The 14,130-nt window shown below is 41.8% G+C and overlaps 1 protein-coding gene across 3 annotated transcripts in view; it reads right to left on the bottom strand.

Annotated features, from left to right (window-relative positions):
* NFS1 (NFS1 cysteine desulfurase) overlaps positions 1-14,130 on the bottom strand; it is a 45,864-nt gene that overhangs the window by 18,586 nt on the left and 13,148 nt on the right. The window contains exons 1-7 of one of the 3 annotated variants that reach the window (XM_032766559.2): positions 13,991-14,122; positions 13,256-13,323; positions 11,688-11,804; positions 9,827-9,910; positions 7,911-8,063; positions 3,449-3,542; positions 1,417-1,551 (exon numbers count right to left, since the gene is read on the bottom strand). In XM_032766559.2, coding sequence (XP_032622450.2) covers positions 1,417-1,551; positions 3,449-3,542; positions 7,911-8,063; positions 9,827-9,910; positions 11,688-11,804; positions 13,256-13,323; positions 13,991-14,090 — 751 coding nt within the window. In that variant the 5' untranslated portion in view covers positions 14,091-14,122. The other 2 variants (XM_075072340.1, XM_075072341.1) reach the window with 2 other exon arrangements.

Here is a 14,130-nt window from a genome sequence, read left to right as displayed (position 1 = left end):
GCCAAAGGAGAAAAATTAAGAAACAGTTCTCAGAAATGATCACCTTCTACAGTCCCTCCCTATTTCAGGGATTTGAGTTAAGGATTTCTAAATCAGTGGAAGGAATGACATACTTGTGTTCTCTTGGATTGCTGACACTGGCCCTATCACACTGTGACTTTACAGCAACACTCAACATCAGAGCTACTTCACACCTATCTGAAGTCTCCTTCTAAGCCACTCAAGTGGGGCCACTGGCTGCAAACCTAAATGTGTGTCTGACCTTCTCCTGCAAATCCATTCACCCCCTAAAATCCTTCTCCCCTAAATCCATTCGCCTCCTGATGGCGGCAGGGATCCAGTCCCACCGGGGTGGGGGAGAAGTAGTAAGGTGTTCAGAAATAGTGCACGTATTAGTGGAGGAAGCTGTGGAATAGCAACAAAATATTTCCTGTGAAACAAGAGGAGGGGTAGAACCTGAACCAGACCCCTCCCAGGGCAACAGTGATGAAGCAAAGCATTTTGAGTCTCCAGGGAGCTCCAGTTACCCTAGAGTTCTCAGTCAACACAACACAGCCCTGTCTGGACTTTCGCCCCATGTGGAACATGAGCAGCTAACACCACATGAGCCTTGCAGCCAGCCCATATGTTTGATGGTGGGCAGGCACGATCCAAATACTCACTGCAGGTTTGGCAGCAAAGCCTGAATGGGCCCTTCATGACATTTCTGTCTGTCAGAGGAATTCACTTTCTACAGCCCAAGTAATGCAAAGATCACTAGAACAGAAGGGCTGGAGAAAACTGTTTCTGCTTTGTTTTACTTTGGGCACTTTGTGTTTAGTTAGTTCCACTGTTAACCCTGTATACTCAGACAGCCTCTCATTTCCTCTCATTTGTGTGAGGAGAGAGAGAACCATTTTAATAAATAGGAAAATATGATTGTCAGAGCACAAGAACTGACAGTACGATTATGGGAAACGTGTAGCACCAGACTTAATTCTGCCTAGCTGTTGAGTGAGTCACTACTATCAGTTAAGAGAGCACTCTGAAGCGATGCTCTGCACTGATGGAACCTGTTTGCTTCCCAACAGCAGAAAGAGAGTATGGCTTAAGGCTGTGGCAGAAAGGAGACACACAGGCCTTAGCACTCATGTGATCTGTCAGAGACTTCATGCTAGTTACAGGGCCCTTTGGAAAATTTTGCCTCTTTTGCATTTAAAAAAAAAAAAAAAAAAAAAAAAAAAAAAAAAAGTACTAGACTATATAATCCAAGTATGCTATGACTAGTTAAATGATTACTGAAAAAATCTATTCATTCAAGAAGAGTATGATGGGTTTATAAGTTATCTGAACAATTCACAGAATGCATGCTGAAACAAAGTGACCCCAAGACAAGTTTGGAAACATCTATCCCTTAGAAAAACAATCAATCGATACCTTTTGGACCATAGATTTTATGGCCACTGATGCTCATTAGGTCAATTTTCATATCATTGACATCCATGGGGATTTTACCAACTGCCTGCGCAGCATCGGTGTGGAAGAAAACCTTACGAGAACTGCAGATCTGACCTGGGATAAGAACACCACAACAGCAAGAAACAAGACAGTTAGTTACTTATCTCATTAAATGCATTAATGTACCTGAAAAGTGTCACCTTGCAGGGAGCAGGAGCAGTTTTCTGGGGGAGAGAGAGAAGAAAGGAGCACTCTTAGGTTGTTCTAATTTTTTAGTTAGTTGTCCATGGACTGTTTTGAAGCTATTCCAGCTGACACTTACCCAAGCTTAGTTGTACATGGCTCAAGGCTAGAACTAGCTGAAATTCAGAAGCAACAGAAAAGCTACAAGTTGCTTTCTTATCATAGATGTTAGAGACAAAAAAGTCATCTTGTCAAATGCAGGACTTCTCCCCTATGGAACTACAGCGCATGGCTGAGTTTACTCTTTTGTCTTAATCGATGGGGGCTTCTATCACTTTCCTTGGGAAAGTTTACTCACAACCTGGCAGATTTGCCTTTGGAAGTTCTCCTGGTGGTCCACCTAAATTTTTCACTTCTTAATTCCCTTTTTATTTTAAGAATATCCCATTTATCAGGCTAATATAATTCCTCTCTTTCATCGGTATTCATACTCACCAAGTATCTGTATGCTTATGATCAATTCCCCATTGTGTTGTCATTTAGCCAACTTCTGCAAATTTAGCTTTTAATTTTTACTCAAAAAAAAGAAGCAATACTCTCAGTTCCCACCTCACTGTGGTTGCTCCTCTCTGAACTTTCTTCAGACTCACAGTAACTTTCTGGTGCCCTGAAGTGAGCAATATTCCAATTGTAGCTGCACCATATCCACAGGGAGAGAAACTACTACCACCCTATGACATGATGGGCCTCTGGGCAGAGAGACCAACAGTGACCTTTTTTTCCTGCCAGATCATTGTAAACTCTCATTTGATCCGCAGCTGATTCATTTCTAGGTCTCATTTTGCACTACTGTTCCCTAGGATTCTCCAAACACACAACGTGTGTATTTCAGATTGTGAACAAGTAGTAATTTTGGCTGCCAATAGCAAAGCTTTGCTTTAAATTGCAAAAGCCAGGTAGGAGCAGAAAACAGTGCACTTCACTCTCATTATAAGACGACATGACTGTAACACCTCCCCGTTAAATATCAGATGCAGTTCTAGCTTACATTTTTAAGCAATTTAAGAACATATTGTTTGAGACAGCAAAACCATCATCAAAACAGTTTCAGACAAGACAGCCCAATAGATTGCTTCTGATCCTTCAAAACAACGTAGCTTCCTTAGGGCCCAGTTTCATTACACCTGATATTACACCAACATGCCTTTTTAGTACTATTAGCCAAGGTATATTTCATATATATATTGCACACATTATTGATATGTATTACACATCAGATCAACCCCTCCAACACCCTGGAAAGCTGAATACAGCATCTGGCATTAGTGAATATAAACCCTATCAAAAATCAAGATACATGAGTGTTCTAACCTGGTACTAAGTTGGGAGCGCCTTCATGGCCAACTGGTTTGAAATATTGTGTTCAAAAGCAAGAGATAAGGGATACACTGTGGTACCAAAAAAATAAGTTAAAAGCTAACTGATTGGTGAATTTTAGCCTTGAGTGACATACAAAATAGTTTTAACTTGTAAACAACTAACTATAAATACAGTTAGTTTGTGGGGCATATTTTGGAGAACATACCTTCTATATAAGGTCAGTTGGCATGCTGTGAGAAACAAGCTTCCCAGAATGATCAGTAATGTAGTGACTCTCTTTCCTGTACCGTTAGCCAATTTTATTGCTAAAACTGGGTAAGTTTGGTTACTTGGTCTCCTAAACATTTTTCATAACGAACCACGTGTAGTTGTGCATATAAAGCAGCAGATACCGTTTTTCAAGTCAGAGTCATTTATATTAGGTTGCCAGAAGCCAGTGCCTACTTACCAATGTCACTAATTGGCTGCTTTACTCCTATTTCATTATTCACAGTCATTATGGACACCAAGCTTGTGTCTGGTTGGAGCGCATTCTCCAGTTCCTGGTGAAAACATTGAAAAGACACAGATGTAGCACCCAACGTAACTAAAAATACAAGCAAAAGCTGCCTATAGGTTAGTGTTGGGGTGCTGTTAAAATTGACTAAAACCCAAGGCCTAAAAACCAGAGAACCTAAAATATTTTAACAGGAAAAACACTGATAAGATTTGGCTATCCAAAAGTACAAAGTTTTTGGACTTTGGGTAAAATAAAAACCCTGACAGATTTGTGTTTACAGAAGATAAGAAATGTTGACATTCAACTAAAGCATCACATAGTGTGCTTTCTAAAATTCCCCTTTTAATAGAGAGGATAATATACTACGATAAACACATACTGATCTAACATCGAAGTGAAGGATTGTGAATAAATAAAATAAGATTCACTGTTAGCTATATATTTAATAAACTGTAATTATGTATAGAGAGGAAGTATTAGATAAGGCAATACACAGGCCAAGGCTTTGCCTGGCACGAGGGTATTTTTTGTTAATTTCTCTTTTATATAATTTGCTGATTTGTTTAAAATGACACTGCTGGCAAGATAAGTAATGTGTCATGCTGGAAGATGTAACTAAGAGGTACGAACATGCACTGAAACAAAAATTCCCTTTTTCTGGGACTGAGAGAAACACGATTCCAAAACTCCAAATTCATCAAGAAAATTATAGACATTAGGTGATTAATGCTTGCACCTGAATATGTATGGGTTACGTACAATTCAATGGAATTGGAGGAAAATTACATAATGGAGCATGTGAAAACATCTCAGAATACATGAAAAAATGGATCCAAGACTGGAGAAACGCCATATCAAAAACTGATGAACCAAACTGAAGGACCAGACCAAGAGATATGGGGAGGTAATGGCCACCCCAGAAGGAGGAGGGACTTTTTGCTGCCCCCAAATGTGTAACTTTGGCCCATTTAACTATTCCATGTATGTCCAGACACAATAAGTATTGACAATAATTCTGTCTGAAATTGTATTAAAATAAAGGCAAAACTGATTAAGCCTCCATTGGGAGGATGTGTGACTCCATTTCCCATCGCACAGACCCAACACTCGGCTTCAGTTTTGACAGCAAATTACATTCAGTTAAGAAAAAGTTCCTGTAGTTCTTTGGCACTACAAATGAAAACGATGGAGGTGTTGGAATAAATCCTGATTCAATTAACTGACAGACGTTCTAAAAGGAGACAGAGAAGGCTCAGGCAGACCACCACCAATCACCAACTAGCAGATCTAGCAGTTAAAAAAGAACCCAGTTCCACAATTAGTAGTAATACTAGTCATACAGAAATAAAAGCAGCATGGACTGTTCAATTTCTATATAATTTAATATCCACACGAGCAACAATGTATGACTAGGTCACAGCCATGAAATCTTTTCACGGTTACATTCATGCCAGCTTGTTTCTAGTGTATTTTATTAATTAAAAAAAATTATATATATTATATATATAAAAAAAACACACGTAAAGAAATGGCAAGTCTGCCAAATTCAAGAAAATTATTGCAATACACAAGGAAGGAGGAGAAGGGGGAAAAAGGGAAAATTACTGTTAGGAGTCACCTGAGAGCAGGAGTAACAATGATGCATTACATGCATAAGAACATGAAACACTCAAAGCTGGGTATCTGGCCCAGATGTAAAGTTGACAGCCCTGTGTAGCAGAATATAACCCAAGTAACAATGGGTACCTGGTGGCCCAAAACCCAAGCATTGCAGCCTGAGGCTGGGAGGGATGAATCCATAGATTAATACATTTTTAAGGCCAGAAGAAACCATTCATATCATCTAGTTTGATGTGCGGCACTGCACAGGCCACAGAATCTCATCAATAATTCATTCATCAAGGCCAACTGCACCCCACTTGTACGCCATTTACTTAGGTTTTGTGTAAGGTGGGAAATGGCCTGACTGGAGTGTGTACAACTGAATGGGAGATGGTGGAACACAAAGCCCAGCATAGATGTTTATCATTCAGGCTCAGAGGTGGAAGCCTAGGAGAACCAACACAAAAGCGTTAATTGCCTGTATTGATGCTATGGAGGAGAACCATCGTTATAAAGCAGCAGCAGCCATACAAGCCAAGAGTCCATTAGAAGAGGATTTTAGGCAGTTCATAAAAACAAAAGAACAGCCCTATTGGTCAGATCAATGATCCATTTAGCCCAGTACCATGTCTTCCAACAGTGGCTTGTGCCAGATGCTTCAGAAGGAATGAACAGAACAGGGCAATTTATAGAGTGATTCATTCCCTGTCATCCAGTCCCAGCTTCTGGCACTCAGAGGTTTAGGGACACCTAGAGCATGGGGTTGCATCCATGAACATCCTGGTTAATAGCCACTGACGGACCTATCCTCCATGAACTTATCTCATTCTTTTTTTTAACCCAGTTGTGCTTTTGGTTTTCATAACATCCCCTGGCTATGAGCGCCACAGTTTGACAGTGCGCTGTGTAAAGAAGTAATTCCTTTTGTTTGTTTTAAACCTGCTGCCTATTAATTTCATCAGGTGATCGCTGGTTCTGGTGTTATGTGAAGGAGTAAATGTGAAGGTCTCCACACCATTCATGATTGTATAGATCTCTATCATAGCCCCACTTAGCTGTCTCTTTTCTAAACTGAACAGTCTGTCTTTTTAATCTCTCCTCATATAAAGCTCCTCATACCCCTAAATAACTGTGTTACTCTTCTCTGTATTTTTTCCAATTTTTTAGCCGCTCTAATCTCCTCGAGCATTTCGCAGCCAGTCACCATCCTGGTCAGGAGTATATTCTTACTGCTATACCCTTAGTATTCAAGCACGGAATGTCTGTCTATAGAGAGTCTATGTTACGGTTTGATTCATTTAATATTTTTACTATATTTGACTCTGCTTTCTTTCACCTGTAGTGCGACTCCTCCACCGGCATAACCTACTTGGTCATTCCTGTATATTTTGTACCCTGGTATTTTATTCAAGAGAGATAAACAAAACAATTTGCGACTAGACTCCCAGATGCTTTGTCAGTTTCAGGATAAAGCCAAGGAAGCAAGACTTTACCAAAAAGAAGTTGGTGGGGGGAGAAAGGGGGAGAGGAGAGGAGAGGAGAGGGAGGTATGCATCAACTCCTAGCAGAGTCAAGTGGAATTCTAATACCACATAAGAGATTAGTTTGGACACAGGTTCAAGAAAATCCTTGGTGTGACAATCTCCAAGATGAGGGAACCATATCTGTCTAAAACCAGTGGAGAGTATCTGAGGTTTGCTCAAGACTTGGGCAAAAGAGAGAATTAAAACGAAAAGGGAAAAGACTAAAACAAGCACCGAAGGGTGAGCACTCTCTCAAACTCCTGGCAGCTTCCTTGTTACTTGGGCAATAACACAGCAAAAGAACAGAACCTTGAGAGGAAAGAATGATGTATGTGAAAGGCAGAAACTCCTTCATGCTGTTAGAAAACAAGGAACCAATACTGCATGCGCACGCACACACACTTTCAATACACGAAGAATATTAGAGGGCAACTGAGCCATATTGTGTTAGCATGGGTTACAACTGCACCTTCTGAATTCCTCTGGTACCACAGTAAGCATTCAGTGTTGTACCCTGCTTCATCCTAAACCCTCTGTTATTGCATCAACAAAACTTTTATGCTGCCACCATGGCTTATGTTATCAATAACATTATGTCAATTGAACTCTTATGACAACACTCAAACATTACTATTTTAAACCTTAATAACCATTCATACAAAACATGTTGCTATTTTAACGTTTTCGTAACTACTCAAAGTAAAGAGCCACATGCATTTCATTTCAGACTGCTCACTAGAGCAATGTTTAAAAAAAAATCCAAAACAAATGTTAAGCACTGGAAATGTTTTGATCACATGGTCCTTTTCTGAAAGTTATAGCTAACTTCATATATTAGGGGTTTTTTCCCCTTCAAAATTCCCTAAAAATTTCAAGCAATTCATAAACTACAATAAGCATCTCAAATTCATCCTCTAAATCAAAACAAAAAGATTTATAGAATGTTTCCTTTCCAATTAAAACGAAAATCTATTGTGGGACTACCATTCCACCAAAATGTCATTCTATCCTCTGTCTTTTAATGACAGTCACTCTCTTACTCCAAAAGTCCATAATTAAAGAAATAAATCAAAAAGGCAGAGAAACAGTTTTCTCCAAAGTGCACCCTGCCCTTAAAAACTTGGCTGGTATGATTTCCATTCTTTTGTCTTTTAATAATTAGGAACAGATCATCAATAAAATTGTTTTTAGGGTAACAGCAATGCTTCAGCAAAAGTGATGCTGAGGCCTCTAAAGTGATAGTGCTATGTGTAGAATTTGTACATGTTTGCTAACAAGCAACTTACCTTTAAATCTATGAGCCCATTACTTTTAACAGGCAAGTATGTGACACGAAAGCCTTCAGTCTCCAGATAACGGCAAGAGTCCAGCACACACTTGTGTTCTGTCTGAGTTGTAATTATATGCTTCTTTCTGGATTTATAGAATCTTGCAACACCCTGGTGTTCACATTAAATGAAAAATAAAACTACTGTGAAATTGCTTAAAAGATAGCGATTTATATAAATTCAAAGGGGCAGGACATCAAGCAAAAGGAAGTTTCTCCCAGGGTCACTCAGCGTGGCAGTGTCTGAAAGGGCTATTGGGAGAAAGTCTCTTATGAACAGGGCCCTAGCAAATTCGCAGTCCATTTTGGTCAATTTCACAGTCATAGGATTTTAAAAAATAATAATTTTCATGATTTCAGATATTTAAATCCGAAATTTCAGTGTTCTCATTGTAGGGGTCCTGACCATAAAAGGAGTTGGGGGGGTGGTATCACAAGGTTATTGTAAGAGCGGTTGCAATACTGCTATCCTTATTTCTGTGCTGCTGGTAGCAGCGGCTCTGCCTTCAGACCTGGATGGTCGGAGAGCTGTGGCTGCTGGCCAGGAGCCCAGCTCTGAAGGCAGAGCTGCTGCCAGCAGCAACGTAGAAGTAAGGATGGCCTGGTATGGCATTGCCACCTTTACTTCTGTGCTGCTGCCTGCATTGCTGGGCCCTCAGTCAGCGGCCACCACTTTCTGGCCACCCAGCTCTGAAGGCAGAGCCGCTGTCAGCAGCAGCACAGAAGTAAGGAGGACATGGTATGATATTGCCACCCTTACTTCTGCGCACACCCCCTTTTCAGTCAGGACCGCCAGTTTGAAAAACACTGGTCTCCCCCATTAAATCTGTATCGTGTGCTTTTACCCCATACTAAAGATCAGATTTCATGGGAAGAGACCAGATTTCAAGGTCCATGAAAAATGCATCATGACCATGAATTTGGTAGGACTCTACTCATGAAGAGAATTAGCCACAACACTCCAGTAAATTTTACTTACTGGTTTATTATATGCAAATCAACATTCAATCTGAAGAGGGAGTGAGGAGATAACCCAACATCCCAGGCCCTCCTGAGACAATCACTATCCTTTCCCAATTATTTACTCAATTATAATCTACAAAGATCACTTGCATTAAATTAGACTATTTGGTTATTTACAACTGCTTCCAAAAATATATAGCTTTGAATTCTAAAAGTATTTATTAAGAGAGGATTCATAATTTTCTGCTTCTTTGGAGGGAGATAATATAGAATGAAAAATCTTCCAAATATTAACAAGGAAAATAATTACTGTGAGTTAAAGGATCAAAAACTTTGCAAAATGATTGATAATCAAGATTTCAGCCACTCTTTATGATCAAGATTTCAGTTACATGAGCACAAAACTTCATCTGGGACAAATGGATTTTTAATCCCCATGTGCACATATCAAAAACAGCTAAACTAATTTTCCTCAAGCTTGAAGGGAAAAAAAGTCACCTTTGCTTTAACACCAAGGATGGAAAATTTCAGGCCCAAAGGAATTCGCTGGAACAGCTAGGTTGATTGTGGGGGATTTCAATACAGTTCAAAGGTGTCTTCATTTTAAGGAATAGGCAAAGTACTGCACCTGCTCCAAACCATGGGTCATGGCCAGCCTGCTCCCGCCCATCAAGCCAGCACTAGCCCACCACTCCCTCCAGGTACACTGCGGCATGGCAGTCCATTCCTTCACAGAACAAGCTGGTCAAACTAGGACTGTAACAAAACAAAAATACCAACCCTTCCACTAAAATCACTGTCAATTTATTAACCCTTCACAGTCACAGATGGATCATTGGCAGCCTGACAACAGGACTTAAACCGCAAACCATTACAGATTTCGAAGTAATTTAGTATATATCAGCCATTTACCTTAATTGCTAAATTATTCGATTCTGTCGCACCACTGGTAAAAAAAATCTCCCTAGGATCTGCTCCAATTAATGATGCAACTTGCTGTTTAAAAAGAAATAAAAATGATTTGCTATTTTAAAACATTAAAATTGAGTTCATCACACACTGAGAATATGTGCAGCATCTCCCAGAACATCTCCTCTACCCAAATACTAGCCCAACCTGGACAGGATCATAGATACTGTCTTTAGAAATGGCACTACACACATGTACTTCCTCTTTTAATGTGGAGGAGGATTTGCATAGGTCATTTGCATGCGATACTACTACTTGTTGTGAACATGAACCCTCCTGAAGGGATGGGAAAACAAAATATGCAACTAATATTCAGTGTATTCAATACGCAATATATCCCATATGCAACCAAAATACACCCAAACTTTAACTTATGTAAAACTCACCAAAGCAAAAATCCACTCACCTTGCTTGTTGTATTAAAATGTGAAGACCATCTCGTTAGTGCAAGGGCAAATACATGCCCGAGGGGGAGATTTTCACAGGGGCCATAGGGACTTAGCATGACAAGTTCCATGGACTTTCAAACCCCTGAGGAACTCTGGAAAGCCTCCCCCAACACACACCCAAGTCGCCACCACTTAAATTGTTTTAATATAAAATACAGTAACTCCTCACTTAAAGTCATCCTGGTTAACGTTGTTTTGTTACATTGCTGATCAATTACAGAACATGCTTATTTGAAGTTGTGCAATGTTCCCTCATGATGTTGTCTGGCAGCTGCCTGTTTTGTCCACTGCTTGCAGAAAGAGCAACCCATAGGAGCTAGCTGGTTTCAAGCCCCCAGCAGGTAGCCCTGTATCAGTTCCCCGCTCCCCTAAGTTCCCTGTGTGGCAGCTGCCCAGCAGGCTATCAATAGCCCAGCAGTTCAGCTGTCCCTCCCCACACTGCCATGTGCTGCTCCTGCCTCTGCCTTGGAGCTGCTCCCCAAGAGCCTCCTGTTTGCTGTGCGGGGGGGAGGGGAAGCTAATTTCAGGGCATCCCTCTCCCCCCTGCTTACCCCCATCTCCACAGAGCAGGGGGACACACAACAGGACTCAGGACAGTGGAGTATGCTGGCAGCAGCTGCTGTCTTAACTTGCTGATCTACTTAAAAAGGCAATGTACTAAGAATGGGGTCAGAGTACTTAAAGGGGCAATGCGTATCTCTCTCTCTCTCTCACACACACACACACACACACACACACACACACGCACACGCACACACGGTCTCTCTCTCTCTCTGCCTTTCTGTCTCCCCTCCCTCCATTTGTGCTGCCTTGTAGTGTGTGTGGCTACATTAACAACATGTTAACCTTTGAGGGCTCAGTCCATTTAGCAGTAAGGCATTCCCTGGGAAATACCCCAGCCTCTTCCACTCTCTGACTTCACCATCTCAACCAAGCTTCACAATCATTGCTGTGTACAGTATTAGATTGTTTGTTTAAAACTTACAGTGTGTGTAATATATAATACAGTCTTTTGTCTGGGGGAAAAAAATTTCCCTGGAACTTAACCCCTCCATTTCCATAAATTCTTATGGGGAAATTGGATTCGCTTAACATCATTTCACTTAAAGTCGCATTTTTCAGGAATGTAACTACAACTTTAAGTGAGGAGTTACTGTATGTATTTTGTTTTGAGTTTGCCAAACAATAAATAACATAGTAAACTCTTAAGTTGCTAGAGATCAAGTTGCCAAGTCTCACCTCCTAGGAACTAAACCAGAATTATGGGGGTTGACAGCCTATTTTTATGTTTTAAGCAACTAGTTTATGAACAGGAAAAGTTATTTAAGTTCTGTGGTGGGGCTGAAAAGCCTCACCTGCCTGGCTCGCTCCATAGCAGACTCACTCTCCCAGCCATAGGCATGAGTCCTGGAATGTGGGTTGCCATAGTAGTGCATTAGATAAGGGAGCATGCAGTCCAAAACTCTGGGGTCCTAGAAGACAAGAGACACTTTTTTGAAAGCAGAGAAAAAACATTTTGTTTTTCCTCCCTCTTTCTTTCCCCTGCAATACTTATGCTTTGCTTTATCCCAGACCAGCAGTCAGCTTATTATAAACTACTGTGGATGCAAAAATATTTTACATACACTCTGTATTAACCTAACTGGTGACTGGCAAACGTTTGCTAATAACATCCCGCAACAACATCCAATGCAATCTTACAAGTCAAACCTTGAACTAAATCAGAAATCTGTCTCATAGGAACAAGGACTTTCTATGCAAAAGAAACACAAACCCCCCTCATGGTCACAGGAAATGATGTAAAACAGAATTTTGAAGTTTTACATTTTATCCAAGACGACCCTTCATCACTTCAGAATCTATTTAATTCAAATGACATGTCAAGACTGTACTTGATAATAGCCACCACCTCAAGGTACATTTATTGTACGTTTCCCCCAGGAATATAAAGAGATTTCTAATGATTAAACCTCACAATATACAAGTATTGATGAAAGGCATCCTGGTCGTAATAAAATGAGTGGAGTGGAGAAGATGAGACTTCTGGAGAAAGACCTGCTTCTCAACTGTTACTAAAGTACAAGGTTAGAATTTTAGTTGCAGACCATCGTTAAAGTTAGTCTGGTGAACCACTGAATGGAGATGCTTATCAGCACAGTGACCACAACAAAGATGGTGAGTGCCTTAAACTGGGTAAACAACTGGACTTTCTTTTAAGCACAAATAAGGCAGTCTCTTCTCAATCCCTCCATGTTTTCAATGTTCCTTGGGAAGACTGCAGTGAAAAGGAGTGGGTGCTGGGGAAAGACAAAATGTAATTGGGCATGAGATTATGTACACTATGAGAACAAGAAGCTTGAGTTTGATGTGGTAAGAGAAGGAAGCTAATAGATAGATTCAATATGGGAAGGAATGACACATCAAGAACAAATAAGGAAGAGTAGATATTGGGCTTCATTACAAGCTGATCATTCTTCTCGCAAGAATACAGCTCTTCCCATAGTTACCCAAGAGCACTCTGATTTGCTAATTGAAGTCTGCATTCCCCATCATTAAGGTTAAGACTTTGTCACAGTAATTTTTAGTAATAGTCATAGATAGGTTACTAGCAATAAACAAAAAAAATTCACGGAAGCCCATGACCGGTCTGTGACTTTACTAAAAATAATAGGGGTGAGGAGCTGATGGGGAATGACTGAAGCTTGATGGGTGGGAGATGAGAGCCCAAGCCCTGCTGTGGTGGGAGGGGTCTGTATCCGCCCCCAGCTTTGGCCCAGGGATAAGGCGGACAATGTCACGGAGATCTTTGGAAGTCATAGAATCCATGATATCTTATCCTTACCCATTATGCACATACCCCATCTGGTTACAACTATAGGATTCATTCTAGGGCACTAGTGTATGTTCACATCATTTTACCAACCAGAGGAGTAGTTGCCTGGACATCCATATACAACGGCCGGAGCACAGATTCTTCACCAAGACCTTTTTCTAGAGGGGGAAAAAAAATACACCACAGTGATAGCTGTCCAGCAAGCACAAGGGACAAATAAGGACACAATGCAAAGAAGAGGAGAACGGCAAAACTTTCCAACAACAGAGCTGACAGTGATGCAGGAGAAGAAATCAGGGAACCCACACTGAGCATGGAACCTTTCTAATGAGAATATGCACCACACTGGAGACTCCAAAGGAGAACCAGGCACGACCTGTACTGCTAGGATGGGGGAAAAGGCCCCCCCCTGCATTCTGGCAAGTGGCCTTTCCAGCCAGCCCAGGGGAGCAGGCCGCATGTCGTATAAGAAACGAAACATCAGAAGGGCTGAATCTTTAACACCCTTTTCTGTCTGAGGGGCTTCTAGTGCCGCCACCACTGCCGTGTCTGACAATCCAGTCACAACACTCGGGCGGGGGGGGGGGGGCATAATCCCCGTGTTACAGGTGACAGCTGAGGCACAGAGAGACTTGCCCAGGGGCGCTCCGGGTGTCTGTGGGGGGCGGGGAATGGGCTCCCCTCTCATGGGCCACCCCCGCCCCTCTCCCGCGCCCACCAGCCAGAACAGTCCGGGCAACCCCCCGCTCCCCGCGACGGTTCAGCACCTTTTCCGCCGCCCCCGAGCCCCGCGGGCTCCCCCACGCACGGACACTCCCCACTCACTCTCGTTGCCCCGGGCCGCCTCCGACAGCCGCCGGGCTGGCGGCCCCCCGAGCCCATGGGCCCCCCGCAGCGCCGCCGCCCTCCGCAGCAGCAGCAACATCCCCACGAGAGCCAGGCCCGGAAATAGCCCCTCCCCTTTG

Source organism: Chelonoidis abingdonii, chromosome 14 (assembly GCF_003597395.2).
Source record: "Chelonoidis abingdonii isolate Lonesome George chromosome 14, CheloAbing_2.0, whole genome shotgun sequence".
In the NCBI taxonomy this organism is placed as follows: Eukaryota; Metazoa; Chordata; order Testudines; family Testudinidae; genus Chelonoidis; species Chelonoidis abingdonii.
This window is presented reverse-complemented; position numbering and strand designations above follow the sequence as displayed.